This window comes from Maniola jurtina, chromosome Z (assembly GCF_905333055.1).
Source record: "Maniola jurtina chromosome Z, ilManJurt1.1, whole genome shotgun sequence".
Classification (NCBI taxonomy): domain Eukaryota; kingdom Metazoa; phylum Arthropoda; class Insecta; order Lepidoptera; family Nymphalidae; genus Maniola; species Maniola jurtina.
In genome coordinates, this window is record NC_060058.1 from 9,604,412 (window position 1) to 9,621,280 (window position 16,869).

General features: G+C 34.6%; 1 protein-coding gene across 5 annotated transcripts in view; it reads left to right on the forward strand.

Moving 5' to 3' along the window:
* The window catches only part of LOC123880304 (disco-interacting protein 2), a 72,388-nt gene that overhangs the window by 350 nt on the left and 55,169 nt on the right, over positions 1 to 16,869 (forward strand). For 2 of the 5 annotated variants that reach the window (XM_045928344.1, XM_045928345.1), the window contains exons 2-3: positions 10,553 to 10,630; positions 13,190 to 13,303. In XM_045928344.1, coding sequence (XP_045784300.1) covers positions 10,553 to 10,630; positions 13,190 to 13,303 — 192 coding nt within the window. Of the gene's footprint in view, positions 1 to 8,766; positions 8,910 to 10,552; positions 10,631 to 13,189; positions 13,304 to 16,869 lie in introns of those variants that run through there. The other 3 variants (XM_045928347.1, XM_045928348.1, XM_045928349.1) reach the window with 2 other exon arrangements.

A 16,869-nucleotide genomic window follows, 5' to 3' on the forward strand; every position in this document is an offset into this window, starting at 1 on the left:
GTTTTGTCGCATTTGTCTAGTTTACTGACGTAATCAATGACAGCTGATGTGATGTTTCTGGTTAAATAATGAATTACTGGGGTTGCCGAAACACATAGATGTCTTTCGGCTGCTGGCTGAAAGGAATATATTATATGTTTTAATTATTTCGCTGTTTGTCACACATGATCTGCCAAGGAATGCAGTGGTCTCGTCACTGGTAGTTTTTCATTCATTAAGACGCTCCGAACCGAAGTAATTCCGTAATTGCAAAGTACGACTTTGACGCTTGTGTGAACACGAAATCGAAGCCATACTTTTGATAAAGAAATTCGCATTGACTCCTTACTGTAGAATTGTAGACAGTAAAACTGAAGATAGTAAGTGTGACTATGCTGTGTGTCATAGTTATATTTCCTTACTCATTTTTGCAGAGCCAATGACTTAAATAGGCGACTTTTAACAATTTTTAAAAATGATAATAAAAAGTCTGCAGACAGCCTTGTAGTGCAGTTCAACTTCTTATAATATTTATTATAGTAAAGTTCTTACCAGCTGAAATAGTTCCAATTAGACTGTTATTGTTCTTAGAATTCTCTTTACTAATTAAATTCATATAACATCAAATAATAACATAAACAAATAACTTACACATATATCTTCAATATCATTGTTAATATCATTTGATATTTTGAAAGCATTTGTAGAAGTTTATCAGAAAAGAAAATCATTTTATATTTATTGGTCGAGTCATGATCAAATCAGAAATGAGGAGTCAATGTGAAGAGTAACAAGCTCAACTGGTTGTGAAGCCGAAGTGGCATGGAATACATACTTTTAAAAACCAATACGCTTTGTGGGTCCATACTGCTAGAATAGTGACCTTGCACCAGAAAGTGTAAAGTGAATAGCCGCTCCCCATTAAAAGAAGAAACAACATCAAACAGGTCTTGAGGAGCCATATTCAAAAGTGCAAGACAGTAGAGTGTGAAGAGACCTATGCCCAGACATGGAAGTCTACCTGTTGACAATGATGATGATAATGGTTCAGTAGAATTAAAAAGGAAAAATATAAAATTCTGTCCCAAACAAGTGAAAGTAGGCAGAACAATAGTGAAATGCTTTGGATTTGGACCTGCAACCTTATGAATGACGATTTAGCTGAGTCTTAATAGCTGTAATTGTGTCAACCTATTATCCATGGAAGAGACCTATGTCTAATGGTTGCTGTCCGTCTGTTGTGATGGTAACAACTACATCACATTTAAAACGTACATAAACAGGACTAAATCACTTTCAGAGTTTATTTCATACAAACAAACACATCTTTCCTCTTTATAATATTTCATAGTATAGATTTATTGTAAAATCTCTTATCTATTGAGAGCTCATCCAAAATGTATACAAAATTATCATCATAACATATTTATTAAGTATAGTACCACCATTATAACATCAGTCTATATATGTGTCTACAGATAAACATAGGCCTTTTTCACCACCACACACTGCTTCACTATCCTAGCAGCCCACTTTCTACAATCTTTTGATATAATTTTATATGTACATATATAAATAATCTAGAGCCTCAATAGCTCAACGGTTGTGAAGCGGAATTCAATTTTCAATTTCGAAAGGTCGGTGGTTCAAACCCCACCCGTTGCACTATTGTCGTACCCACTCCTGGCACAAGCTTTACGCTTAGTTGGAGGGGAAAGGGGAGTATTAGTCATGATTAGCATGGCTAATACTCTTTATCAAAAAAAAATCAAAACATATATTATTTAAATCTATTATTATACTTGTAAATGTAGCAAAGCAGGCACAGCGAATGTTTATTTTTTATTAATATAAATTATGTAGCTTATTGCGAATCATATACTATTTTATTTTTAACTAGAGAATGCCCGCGACTTCGTCCGCGTGGATTTAGGTTTTTAAAGATCCTGTGGGAACTGTTTGATTTTCCGAGATAAAAAGTTGCCTATGTCAATTACAGAGACGCAAGCTTATTACCTTTCATACAAATCGGTTAAGTAGGTGGGTCTTTAGGAATCCCGCGGGAACTCGTTGATTTTCCAAGATAAAAAGTAGCATATGTCCGTCCCCGGGATATAAGCTAACCCTGTACCAAATTTTGTCAGAATCGGTCACACTGTTGGGCCGTGAAAAGGTAGCAGACAGACAGACAGACACACTTTCGCATTTATAATATTAGTATGGAGGATGTCTAATTTTTCAATTATTTGATAACTTGACTGAAGAATATCTTTGGTAGATTTTCTAAACAAAACCAGTTAATATGTCTTTATTTTTTAGTTAAAGATTATTTTGGAAAAATTGGCTCTTAGTTTAAATAATAATATGTTCTGCTATATATTAATAACTTTTGTTTGTGTATTTTATTGTATTTCTGGGATTTTAACAGTTTTATTCTATGAGTATAACATTTGGTTTTTATTTTATTTAAGGCTATTTTATTTTATTTAAGGTTAAAAGAAGGTGGTGAACACTAAGAAAGGCCTATGTTCAACAATGGACATATGAGGTTGATGCGGTTATCCTATACTTTAAACATGCAATTTGTTTCCACAAACAGATCTAACGATTAGGATGAAATTTAATATTTAGATAGTGTTTTAGTCAATGAAATAATAAAGAATACTTTTTAATTGTCAATTATGATTTAACAAATAATTGGACGTAATAGTGAACTAATTACGTAAACTTAAAACTATAGCTACGAAATTTCGTGATACGAGATACGAGATACTTGTGGTACCCAAGGTTTTAAACAGACCGTATCTAGCTATCTAAATAGCTAAAAAATTCGGTATCTCAAAACAAACTCGACAAATGCCCAGCAAAGCTCAGTCGCTTTATGTTTTAAATAGTCCTACAATATTGCATAGACGGCAAGTCGAATTACTTCAGCGTTAAAAGTGAACAGCATAAAAATAATATTATGCATTATGGCTTATGCCACAAGAGTGCACAGTACCACATCAACAAGTCCTTGACGGACGTTCAGTGAACCGTACGCAAGACTTCTGCATTCGTTGGCTAGGAGCACTTTTCGCACGGCTCGTTAACAGGGCACTTAAGGTCTTTCGTAGCTCGAACTATTCGACTGGTGGTTAGGCTGTTTTATAAATTTAGCATGACGTATCAACACAAACCCGTTTGTCGTCGTGACGCAGTCTGCTGTCTGAGTAAGCCGATGCAGAACCATGTCCTAACGCTTCCAAGTAATTCTTTGTAATAAGTGGCAACAGCAAAAGGGAAAATGCTAACAAAACCATTTAAACATCATTTCTTTTTTACATTTTATATAAATTAGCATCAATTTCATACGTACATAGTTATTTTTAACCACAACGGAACGAAGACGGTACGGCGGCGGTTGGCGTTACAGATTATTCGTGTTTGTTTGTATTTCTGTGCATTTTTGTTATCCTATACTAAGAATATAAATGCGAAAGTATCTAACTGCTTGTCTGTCTGTCTGCTTGCTTGTCACGGGCCAACCGTTTAACCGATTTTGACGTATAGATACGCAAGGTATTTTTAACAATAACTAATAAACAAGTGTAAATTAAAAATTTATAACACCCCCGACAAGTGAAGGTTACAGTAACTAGAAAAGAGCTGATAACTTTCAAACGGCTGAACAGATTTTCTTGGATTATAGCTAAGAACACTCTCGATCAAGCCACCTTTCAAACGAAAAAATTTAAATCAAAATCGGTTCATTAGTTTAGGAGCTACGATGCCACAGACAGATACACAGATACACGCGTCAAACTTATAACACCCCTCTTTTTGGGTCGGGGGTTAGTAACGATCCAATCAAATTACATTCTTAAAAATGAGTCAAAGAGAGTTTTTACTATAACAGTTTCTAATATTCTATTGTATTAACTCCTTGGTACAAACTACAAACCTTGCGACAACGCGATGTATGTTAAAACGTGAACGTTAACGGAGCAGGTCATGTACAATCGCAAACTATTTGAAATAATTTTTATACGTCTAAAAAAATGTTACGAAAACGAAAAAAAAAGAAGAGAAACTGACTGATAGATCAACGTTCAGCTAAATTACTGAGTCTAACGATTTTAAATTTTGCATATAAGTTCTCTCTTTAACGTAGCCTCCCACTAAGAAAGATTTTCAGAAATTTGGAGTGAAGCTGGAAAAGTTAGCTTGTTTTGATAAGAGGTTTTCAAAATGAAAATTTCAAAAAAGTAAATGCAGTTATCTATAGTAGTGCTACACATTTTATTCTCCGATTTAGACCCCTACGCCATTCCGTCAATAGGTTAATGCCCAATCAGGTTGCGAGACAACAAGCACTTAACTGTTGCGTAGCTTGGCGGGATTCACTCTCCCTCGTCTAAATATATAAAAGGAAAAGCTGACTGACTGATTTATCAACGCACAACTCAAACTGACGTAGTATTATGACGTAGTCATCTGCTAAGAAAGGATTTTTGAAAAATGAACTCTTTTTAACCCCTGACCCAAAAAGTTATAAGTTTGACGTGTGTGTCTGTGTATCTGTCTGTGGCATCGTAGTTCCTAAACTAATGAACAGATTTTAATTTAGTTTTTTTTTTGTTTGAAATGTGGGTTGATCGAGAGTGTTCTTAGCTATAATCCTAGAAAATCGGTTCAGCCGTTTAGAAGTTATTACTGTAACCTTCACTTGTCGAGGGTGTTATAAATTTTTAATTAACACTTGTAGGACTAGGGTAAAAGAAAGTTTGAAATTTGTGTATTCCATGCGGACGAAGTCGTGGGCATATATATAATAATAAATTAACTATTTTAGAAAGATAGCGCTTCAAATGGCCTCACGTTGTACCTACTTGTAAAAACCAATATCGGTAAAGTAGTGGTCTTTAAATTTTGAGAATTCTGAGGATCTAATATTACGGAATTCACCAACCACTTGAAATTATTCAGCTCAAATATCCGACGTTGTTACGTTTATTTGGTATAAAGTTTTTATTTTTAAAGAACATTCCGTCTGTATACTTTAATGCAAGGTCATCCAGGAACTAATAGCGGTAGAAATGCCGAGCTGGCGACCGTGTTAAAATATTACAAAATCGGTACCAATAGTATTTGTAAGATTGACCTTGTACTTTCAACAGTCAGAACATCAATGAAATCGCTACTCTGAAAATTAATGACTGTTTTTCCTGTTTTAAAAAACAAGTGAACCTCCACAATGTCGCACGCGTGGGCTTAACTATTCTATTATTGTTGTAATAGCATTTACATAATACATATTATGTGTACATATTCCAATTAAATGAATTATAAATCCAATTATATATTATATTTTATTAAAATTATAATTGTAAAAAGAGATTTTACTGTAAAGAAACATAATAATGATACAGATAATGTAGTAAAAGCTAAAAAGTCATCACTCTACTCTCCACATCAATCTAGTCCTCTAGAAGAAGAGCATCGACCAGAAATAAAATCGTAAGGCTCAGCGTGATCTGAGTAAATGATCGCTTTGTGATGTCATACAATGATAGTAACTGATGATAGTGATAGTAATGGATTTACTTTTACACGCAATAAGCTAAGACGTGGACGGAGGTTTTTCTCAAATGTTAAATAGAGTCATTCGTAGGGTTTAAGTAAGCAAAGATGCAACGAGGTACCGAAGTTATAAATATGAAATTGTGTCGGTCTGTCTGTCTGCTACCTTGTCGCGGCCCATCTGTTTAACCAATTTTGACGAAAGGTACAGAGGTACCAAGCTTGCATCATGGGGACAGACATTTTTCACTTAGACTGTCCCAGAATTTTTAATGCAGATACATTATACCCTAGTTTAAAACATAGGCTCCTTTTTAACCCATGGTTTAATGCAGATACATTATACCCTAGTTTAAAACATAGGCTTCTTTTTAACCCATGGTTTAATGCAGATACATTATACCCTAGTTTAAAACATAGGCTTCTTTTTAACCCATGGTTTAATGCAGATACATTATACCCTAGTTTAAAACATAGGCTCCTTTTTAACCCATGGTTTAATGCAGATACATTATACCCTAGTTTAAAACATAGGCTTCTTTTTAACCCATGGTTTAATGCAGATACATTATACCCTAGTTTAAAACATAGGCTTCTTTTTAACCCATGGTTTAATGCAGATACATTATACCCTAGTTTAAAACATAGGCTCCTTTTTAATCCATGGTTCCTGCGGGATTTTCATATCTCCACGCGGACAAGGTTGCGAGCATCGGCTTAGAAGATAAAAGCGAGGCCGAAGAAAGTACTCAAAACCAGTGTTTCTATATTGTTGAAATTGATGATTAATTGGGTAAGCAATATCTTATCACAGAGTTTATCGTACATTCGATGAGTGCAAATTGAATCTTATAGCCCAATGATAAAGTTACGCTGTCATTAAATCATTTTGTGACGCATCAGTTTTGTGTCAAGTTGTATGAGATTGGCACAAACGACGACCTGTTAAACATTTACATGTAATGTTTTTGAAAATCAGGTCAACTGCACGTGGACGATGCAACGGGCATGTGGCTGTTAGTAGAGTACTTTGTGATATACACGAGCATACCGTTCAAATATAATAATCGAAGCCTCAATAGCTCACCGATTAAAACCAAACCGAATTCCGAATGGTCGTAATTATTTAAACCTCTTTATCGAAACGGACTTGATTGTGCAGATGAAATATTTTTGTGTTCAATTGTAATTTTTTTTTCTTCATTAATTATTTAAGTTTTTTAACATTTTTTGTTTTGGAACCATGTTTTCGACTGATAGTTTTCGAGAACCCTTGGAATACCCTAGAATCTAGGGTACGCCAAACGATCTAGGATCTAGATCGTTTTCTACGAACCCTTGGCGTAATATTTTCATGCCATTAAAATTTTTGACTCTTGGAATTATTAATCAGCTCAGCTTATTGTGCAAAGAACGCACATAGTAAGTTTAATAAAAAGTCCCCCACATAGCAATTGTTCAAGAGGACAGATCATTCCATGAGATTGCATAAAACGTTGCAGATAATAATATACAAATGTGTCTGATTGACACTGCACGACCTAGCGTTATCATTTTACTGCTGCAAATACTATAAACAACTAAAGGTTTGTCTAAAATAATAATTTAATTATTTCTTTCCACAATATACACTTAAATTTATTAGAAAAAAAAAACTGCCACTCTGCCGTATATTTAAAAAAACGATCATATTTAACATGATTTACATTTCTCTTTTCTCTCCAAGTGTAAAGCTTGTGTTCGGAGTAGGTACGACAAGTGTGCAACGGAAGGGGATGAAACATCAATCTTTCGGATTTCAGTCCGTCCCTTGACTGTTAACCTCTTGAGGCTTTAAATTGTCCCTAAGTATATTTATGTATCTATAAAGATTTGTATATATTACTAGTGGTTAGCACCGAATTGAGACCTTGCGGTATCCCATAATGCGTATCAGATAGTTTTTAACCCCCGACCCAAAAAGAGGGGTGTTATAAGATTGACGTGTGTATCTGTGTGTCTGTGGCATCGTAGCGCCTAAACGAATGAACCGATTTTAATTTACTTTTTTTTGTTTGAAAGGTGGCTTGATCGAGAGTGTTCTTAGCTATAATCCAAAAAAAATGGTTCAGCCGTTTGAAAGTTATCAGCTATTTTCTAGTTTTCTTGTAGAAAAGAAGGTTAGATAACCCTTAAGTTCATAATATTCAAGTGTCAATTGACAAATGTCAAGCTGTCAAGATGGACGTTGCCTAGATACATAATTATTTATTTGAAAATGATGTTTTGGAAAATTCAGATACTTTGGATCGTAGGCGCGGAATAGTCCAAGAAAATCGGTTCAGCCGTTTGAAAGTTATCAGCTCTTTTCTACTTACTGTAACCTTCACTTGTCGGGGGTGTTGAAAATTTTTAATTTACACTTGTAACTATAGTACATTATAATTGTTAACTTTTAACATTAGACGCAAAACGAGCTGAAGAGTTTCTGGAGATGGTTGACTTTTGCAATAATCCTTTACAATAATGTTAACAGCGCCATGTATTAACATTATTGTGAAGTTATGTTATAATTACTGATGCACATTAAAAATTAAATAAATTCGTTTCTTTATAATATTTATCCAATTTTAGTATTTGATTTTCAAGTACAAGATATACTGAAATTATACACAACATCAGTTTCTAATATTTATCTGTTTTTGACATATAGCGTCGAATTCGATCTCCACTTTAAAGCCCCCCATTTCGTATGAGAACCCCCTGAAATAAAAAAAAACACATTTTTTTATTCCAATCGACTGAAGGCCATTATGTTTGAAGGTGAAGTAATTACGTTCAGTAGTTCAAAAGTTATAAGGCTCTCACAGACGGACGGACGGACAAGTGCAATTTCACTTAAGTGGACTCAGAGTAAATGTGATCGTCTGGCGAACCAAATTTGCCGAACAGGTACCTAATCTGAAGTCAGGCCATTATTATTAATACCTCCCAATATTATTTAGCCCTCCGGATGATCTTACCAGATAGACAATCGAATAGTGTACGAATGGGATCTGTTTAGGTTGTTACATATGTTCCAACCAATTTTAAATCCTTTCTAATAATGTTATAAGTACCTATTTAATGCCTTACACATCCCACAATCGACATTGGTACAATAAATTCTCGCACATTTTATAATAGTGATAATGCTGGCAACATTGACCTATTCCACTTCGAGTCTTATGTGCGTACTCCTAGTTGCAATGCAGTGACTAATTTTCCTCAAGCATTGGTGTGTTTCTAAACAGTCAATTTAATTACATTACAATAATTCGGATTATATTTTGTATAATTTAGTGCTGTGTGTAAAATTGAATGCTGCGAGTGGTATGCCTTATAACAAGGTTAGTCTTTAGGTAATATCGGTTAATTGCACAAACTTTTCTTTAACTGCCATGCTGCGAAATATTTTATACTAGCATTATATTCGTATCATATACATTCTTTCACTTCCACAAATCATTTCTGAAATGACATTTACTGTGGAATCTTTTTCTATTACATTATTCTCTCGGTTCAAACTATAATATCTAACTTCCGAACGTTACTCATCCTTTGTGAAATAGAAATGTTAGGTGCTTTTCTAAGATATTATTGTGCTGGTTACGGCAACGATTCCAAATTCGTCAAATAGACGGTGACCTCTGACCAGGACTATAATTACTAATTAATGGCTAAATGGTTTTATATTATAACTTGCCAGGTGGATTTTGATGCGATAGTCGGTGAACCGGAAGTAGCATGATATGTTTGCGAGCAAAATTAGCCAATGCTGGAGGTGTCGTCGTTTAAATCTATAGCAATATTACTCCATTGCAAAAAATTATCCATATATATATTATGATCCATAGAACTGTTAATCTCCTTGTTCTCGGGCCATTCATACGATGTATAGCACAATAATAAAATAATCAACCCACTAGTGCCAAGCTAAGGCAAGTCAGCAAATTATATCGAGTAATTGATCTTTATTCACATATTCACTAAATACTTGCTTATAGTGTATACGACCATACATGTGTAGCTTCTGTTATTAAAAAATCTATATATATATTACAAATATATATTATGTACATTTAACCTCTACTCGTATGTACGTGTATAATTAAATACTACCCGTTATACAATACAATTTGATAATAATTAATTAAATGTTAATATTCAGTGAATCTGTAGGAATCGAGTGTTCCGATAATGAATACCGTTGATTCAAATGTGCGTAAATTTTATATTTCACTGTAAAATATAAAATGATGATTGTAATTTTAAAAACTATTCAAATATTTTTTATTGTAGTTACTAGCCATTCTTTGAATATTCAACTGCAATAGTTATTTGTGTAACAAGATAACAAAGTTTGTTTTTGTTGTGAGTGTTTTGTTAGACGTGGATGAGAAAGCATTGAAAACGATCCCGGCTCTTGCCGGCCCACGTCTACGATTAGAAAACTGACTGCCAAAGTGATTTCATATTAGAACACGGTATATTGACTATCAGGGAGATTGCAGAGCATCTCATGTAAACGAACACAAAACATCAATAAACTCGGTCTGTGTAAGGTTTCCACTTGGTAGGTCCTAAGATTGTTTCTCGCGACTGGCTGGAGATGTTTGAAGCTGATCCGCAAAAGCTGAAGGCTGAGTGAGTGGGAACTTGAGTTTACCACTATACCCCACAGCCCAAACAACAGTCCAAGCCGTGGAAATAATCTAGTAAAACAATTCCAGAAAAAGCGAAGACCATTTTATCGCCTGGCAAGGTGATGCTTCCATTTTTAGGGATACTAAGACATTGTCATATGACATACAACCGAATGAATGGTCATACAAGCATTAATTTCTATATAAAATAGTAACAAATATTATAAAAGATGCATAAGTTTTTAAGCATTAAGGGTATTATGTTCTTTTCATGAACATCTGTACTATAGTACAAAAACATGTCGTTTTAATGCGTTTCAAAGGCTGATGACAGAATCTATTTGCAGGTGACATCACACAAAAGGGATATGAGAAGAAACGCACGCGTCTTCTTGCACCTTACACAGCTCAGCAGCAGCCTCAAGGTTAGTCAAACAACATCTGATGCAAATAATAGCTTCTAACTCTGTTGCCTGAACTAATCTTAATAGGATATTCATGACCCGCAAGTACTGGCTTCGCTGCTAAATTCCAGTTAACCCTACCTAATTGGCCACGTCCAGAGTAAATCGAAATATTCTTCAGTACTTACGAGTCCAAGGTCGCGACAGAAGCGTCGCCGGGGTCAAGTGTCAATTGGTCGCCGTTGATGAATGTTGGACTCGCGAAATATTGGGACCTCAGCGTCTTATGTCTCGTTTCTCCAACGAGGGTCAAACGATAAGGCCATCTTGAATCTGTTCTCCCGATTGTTTGAATTTAGAACATGAGTACGTTGAACCATCATAGTTATAGCGAATATGCTATATATGTTATAGATATTTTGCAGTTTGTCAGTAGTATTTATAGATCAAAAGTAATGCATGATTGTATAAATGTTGATGCTGTTGGTAATGTTAGAGTAAACTGCTCTATTATAGTTTTCATTGTTGCCAACATTTATTGACGTTGTGTTGCTCCGGTAGTAGAAATCATTAAAATAATGAGGCCGACCTTCGCTCTGGCGTGGCATAAAAAATCAGACTGAGGAAATCTAAACAATTAATAAAACGAGGTCCAGCGTTCGTCGATTACGACATTATATTATACGGTTTATACGTCATGTTACTGTACTACCTTAGTTATTTTTAGTTTTTGTGTTATGGTTTAGTTTGGTGAGCCACACGCACGTCAACCACACTTTATCACCATGTTACTCTGTACCATCGTAAAAGCACTCTAGAATTAGCACTTATAAATGGATCAGCTTTTTGCTTGCGGTGTTAATCGCGTATACATTAAACCTTACCTGTTAAAATCCTTGCTCCGAGGTGAATCGTGATGGATGCGTATGAAGCAGTTGAATGACTAGAGTGCTAGACTGTCCGAACTGGCATGAGAGCGCAAGAGGTTTTATTGATTCTATCATCCTCACGAATGTCTAGAGCATGAAATTAAAAACAGTAAGTCATTCATAATTTTCATATATCTTAAATTTTACCAATATTTCGACATCCGACCACAATAATATCATGATTTATAAAAAAATATGCCAAATATTCGGCTATATTAAGGTCCATAACTAGATGTATCTAATATTAAAATTTGCCTTTAAATGTACCGTGAAATTTTAATCGTTTCGTGTTTAATATACTTTTGATTGTTGGATGAAATAGCAGGGATAATTGGTTTTAATTAGTAGTGAAATCGTTTCTCAGTAAAACGAGTATAGCTGAACGGATGCTGTAGAAGAAGAAATGTTTCTATCAGCTAGATTGGACATCTAGTATCGTGAAAGGCGATTAAATAAACTGTGTTTAATTTACTACGTCAGTTTATAATTAATTGCATCTTTAAAATCTATTTTCAAATCACACATTGTTTGCTTAGATGTTTTTCGCTCATCGTTTATGACAAAATTGAGCGTGTATTTTATATTGTATGAATAGTAAACTAAAAAATTACTTATTACGTTACGCATTATTACGACAGTTTCATGGATAGTGTTAATCATCTCAATAAAGTCGTGTAATTACTAATACTTAAGACACCTTGTACATTCTGTTAGAACGAAATCGAATTGATTGTTTTTGTAATTCTTAACAATCTTCCACATCACAGTTTGTTTTTATTTTGTCATTTTTAATTTAAAAAAAAATTTGTTTGATATTATTTATTATTGAAATTGTTTTAGTACTTCAGCCTTAGTAGTAAAAAGTTTTAATAGACTGTTCAAAGTTTCTTTGTTATAGTCGTCATTTGGTCTACGGCTTAAGAGTTCATTAGTGTTCACATTTGTCAGCCACTTTAATTTAATTGTTGGCGACTGACATTTCACAAGTTAAAAATTGAATTGTGTGAAAATGTCTGATAAGTTTAAAAATAGGGGAACATGCACGACTTATGAGGCATACTTTTAAACGTTATTTGGGATATTTAATTCCAAATTTTCAGAGTCCCAAGCGTAAACTAAAATTGGATTTAGTTTGCGCTTGGTAAACCCGGTATCGGTACGGGTGTACCAGCACAGCCCGTATTGATCGCCCACCTCTCGAATTGCCAGCTTGAGTATTTTCGTCCCTGCATTGCGCCACCTGATAACGTCCTCACCTCGGTCCTTATCAGACGTCGGGGTCAACGCACTTTATGATAATCCGTTGCGCAACCCAAAGCGAAACATGTGTGACTAGCAAAACGAATGGCTTAAGTGAAGTAGGTCTTTGCGCGACACATTAAAATGTAATCAAACATGCAAGTAAAAGTGGTCAGACAACCAAAAACATCAGAGCGGTACCAAAATCATATTAAGTAGGCCCATTATGCCAATATTTGGTTGTCATAGTTTTTTTATTTTATTTCATTTATGATATTTGACCCGTAGAAAATTGTTAGGTGTATTCGGTAAACATTTTTGAGAGACAACAATAGAACATACCCTCAGTTGGTACTAAATGGCGTATTAAGTATGAAATAATGTCCAAGCGTTATCAAAGAGTAAATTACAGCAGGCAACCAACAGCCACGGGGGCCCCGCGGCGACAGCGGCAGCAGCCGACAGCTCACAAGAAATCGACGCACACATCGACGAGTCACGCACAATGAGAAGAGATACCACTCAGGTATCTAAGGAGACCAAAGGAATTAGTAGTAGCCACTTACATGTCAACAAATAATCTTACACACGAACAAAACACTCTACATACATATTCCAATTGTTTTAAAAATATGTGAATTTTATAGTAAAAACCTATTATGTTATCTGACAAACCTACAATCGTTTTTGTACATTCCGAGTTCCGACAGGTTCGCTATAACGTGCGTTCGATAAATAGCCTGAGGCGAAATGTCTAACAAATAGTAGGAACTGTTTTAATTGAAATGTACGCAATAACGTATCTGTTTTGGAATAAAATGACATATAGACAAAAAACTATCTCCCATGCGGACTAAACTCAAATAGTGCCATCGAAATTGAAGTAACATTTACAAGTATGTATGCGTGATATGGAATTATAATATAATAATAATTAACATCGGGATAGAAGAGGACCCTAAGTTTGTACGAGTCTTACAAGAGTGACAGTATTCAATGGGACCTTGAATGTTTATCGGTGCTAAATTGGTCGCATGTTAATGCGTTGCGCTTTGTAGGTATGGCACGTCGACTCACGTTAGTTGTTGATGACACCGTAATACTCCCTAGTTTAATTATCCTGCTTCTATTTGTACGTTGGAACAGGCTGCGCCGCACTGTAATACATAAGAGCGCACCTGATAGTGAGAAACACTTTGCCTATGCCGGTTGAGCCAATTTAGCAATCGATCGTCTATAAACTGCTTGATGGTGAATGGTGAAAGTGGCGTAGCTAGGTAGACAAGGGCCTCGGTGCATAGAGGAAAAATTAGGCCCCCGCCCCTTCTTGCCACGTTAGTTTTATATTAGCCCACAAACCCTTAATATTTTTTTTATTTAAAATTATTCACCTTTATTCAAGAGTCCGCTGCTCCTCTCTTTTCAAAGCTTAAAGGGGAGGACGCCCTCTGAGCTTCGGGGCCCCGGTGCACCACCTGGCCATTATCATAGCTACGCCACTGGTGGTGATAAATGTGTAGTTTTGACCGCAGCTGGTAAAAAAATATTCTACTAACAAATTCGTATCTTCAATTGAAGCCGGTACACATAGTTATCGTTGAGACTTTTAAAACGCCACAAAGAAATAAAACTTGGTCAGATGTGTGTCTCAACATGCATAAGATAAGGATCGGTTGCCTTTAGACTTTGTTTAGAGAGATTTCTTTCAGCAGTCCTAAAATGTGCGAATATTCATAATGTTGAGTAGGTCAAAAATTTTGAGATATGCCAAAAAAATCATCACTTTTATGGAAATCGTTATTATCCACGTAATAAGAAAACTGCAAAAAGCTAATTACCATTTTTATCAAAAGTAAAAAATCTTTCTGTTTTTTTTTCTATCTAATAATGTACCTATCCAATCTACATTATAGAGCCTAAAAGCTCATATTAAAAATATATCAAGCTTGTATTTATAGTTTTCAAATAAAAAGCTTCCAAAAGTTGCAACATTAGTTTTTATATCCACTAACATGCTTATATCGTCCTTCAAATAGCAATGCACTATAGCTTACGTAGGTATAGATACGATTAAAATTGTCGCTACGGGTATTTGAGTTATTCTAGGTATTCCGGACGGTAGCATTTCTATTCAATAGCGTGCTCTAACCCTCATAGTCACTTAACTGCTTTGTTAAATTGATGCGAGACCTAGCTGGTTTTATCGCTTTTCTCGAACCAATGTAATAGCACCTTCAAACAATTTGAGTTGTGGACTTTGTTCACGACTTTTCCAGTTTTATCCCTTCCAACCAAATTATATTTTTATTTTGAGACGGTGATGTGGAATTTGCTTTATTGGTAAATAATTATTTTGAAGCAATATCCATATGGCTCGTAGCAGCAAAAATGGAATCAAATCACATAAGAATTCAAAATTCAAAAATTTAAACATCTGCCCTCGGCTTCGGTTCGGGTAACATGGCTTGTTTTATGCCCTTGATATAAAATCTACTATTTTTATTCAAATAAACTTTTACATCAACGCTTTTGAATCGTCAAAATAATCTACCACTGGTTCGGAATACCATTCCTCCAAGAAAAACTAGCTGAAACTCGGCGGTTGTTCTTTTCAAATATTGAATTTAATAACTATGGGATGGCTAATGTTATCTATAATATTTATGTATGCTTTCAAACTATTGGGTTATTTAAACTTTTTATACTTAACTATAAATAATGTAATATTATCTATAGAAACATTTTCATAATTATTCATAAGTTGACAGAATGACACACGCGTAAACTTTCGTGGTTTTTCGCTGTGTCCCAAAACAGAAGTGTTAAATTAATTTGTGTGATGATAATACATTAAAAAAACTCAAAATACATTTACTCAAGCAGTAAAAAGACAAGTGTAAATTAAAAATTTTCATCACCCCCGACCAGTGAAGGTTACAGTAACTAGAAAAGAGCTGATAACTTTCAAAAACTTGGAGTTTTCCAAACATTTTCCAAAACATCATTTTTAAATAAATAATAATGTATATCTAGGCAACGTCCATCTTGACAGCTTGACATTTGTCAATTGACTTAATATTAAGAACCTAACGGTTATGTAACCTTCTTTTCTACAAGAAAACTAGAAAAGAGCTGATAACTCTTAAACGGCTGAACCAATTTTTTTGGATTATAGCTAAGAACACTCTCGATCAAGCCACCTTTCAAACAAAAAAAACTAAATTAAAATCGGTTCATTCGTTTAGGCGCTACGATGCCACAGACAGATACACAGATACACAGATACACAGATACACAGACACACAGATACACAGATACACAGATACACACGTCAAACTTATAACACCCCTCTTTTTTGGTCGGGGGTTAAAAACCGTTAATAATGCACATAATTGATGTTATTTATACACTTATTTCATCTTATTTATTGCTATTTGTTTTTGTCCATTTCTATCATTGCTTGCTTGCATTCACGTTCCAACTTTAGAAGTGGGCAGACGGCACCAACTCGGCGTAAATCGGGTTAAAGAAATATGATACATATAAGTGGTTCACTGTCGGGAACACGTCTATGAACATAAGGTTCCTGAAATCCAGCGCTGCAGCTTTGTGCAGCTTCATGCTGTATGGAAAACCTTATTTATGCGACGATAATCTGAACGATTTTTAATAAAAAAATAACTTAGGTCTTTGTAAACATAAGCTGAAATCTTTGTTTCGTGGACAAATAACATAGTTACCGTTAAAACTAAGAGACTTTTAAATTTTAAGAACACCTCACTGAATATATTTTAAGAACTTCTTAAAAAAAAAACAATTTTAATTACGAAATTGTATCAAGTACAAAAAAGCCTCTCCAGGGAACTCAAACTCAAAGCATTTGTTCAAAATGAGTAGGTACCATTGTAAACTTTTTCATTGCCAATTGTATTATTATATTTATTATGGTAATCTACAGGTGATTTAACCCTATGTGATTTCATTTTTAATCGTCAAGGGGATTTTTAAAGACAATTCACATTTTTTATCATCACACCGGTATCTATTTTCGTGCAAAATGTTCATAATTAATGATTAAACGAACTTACCTTT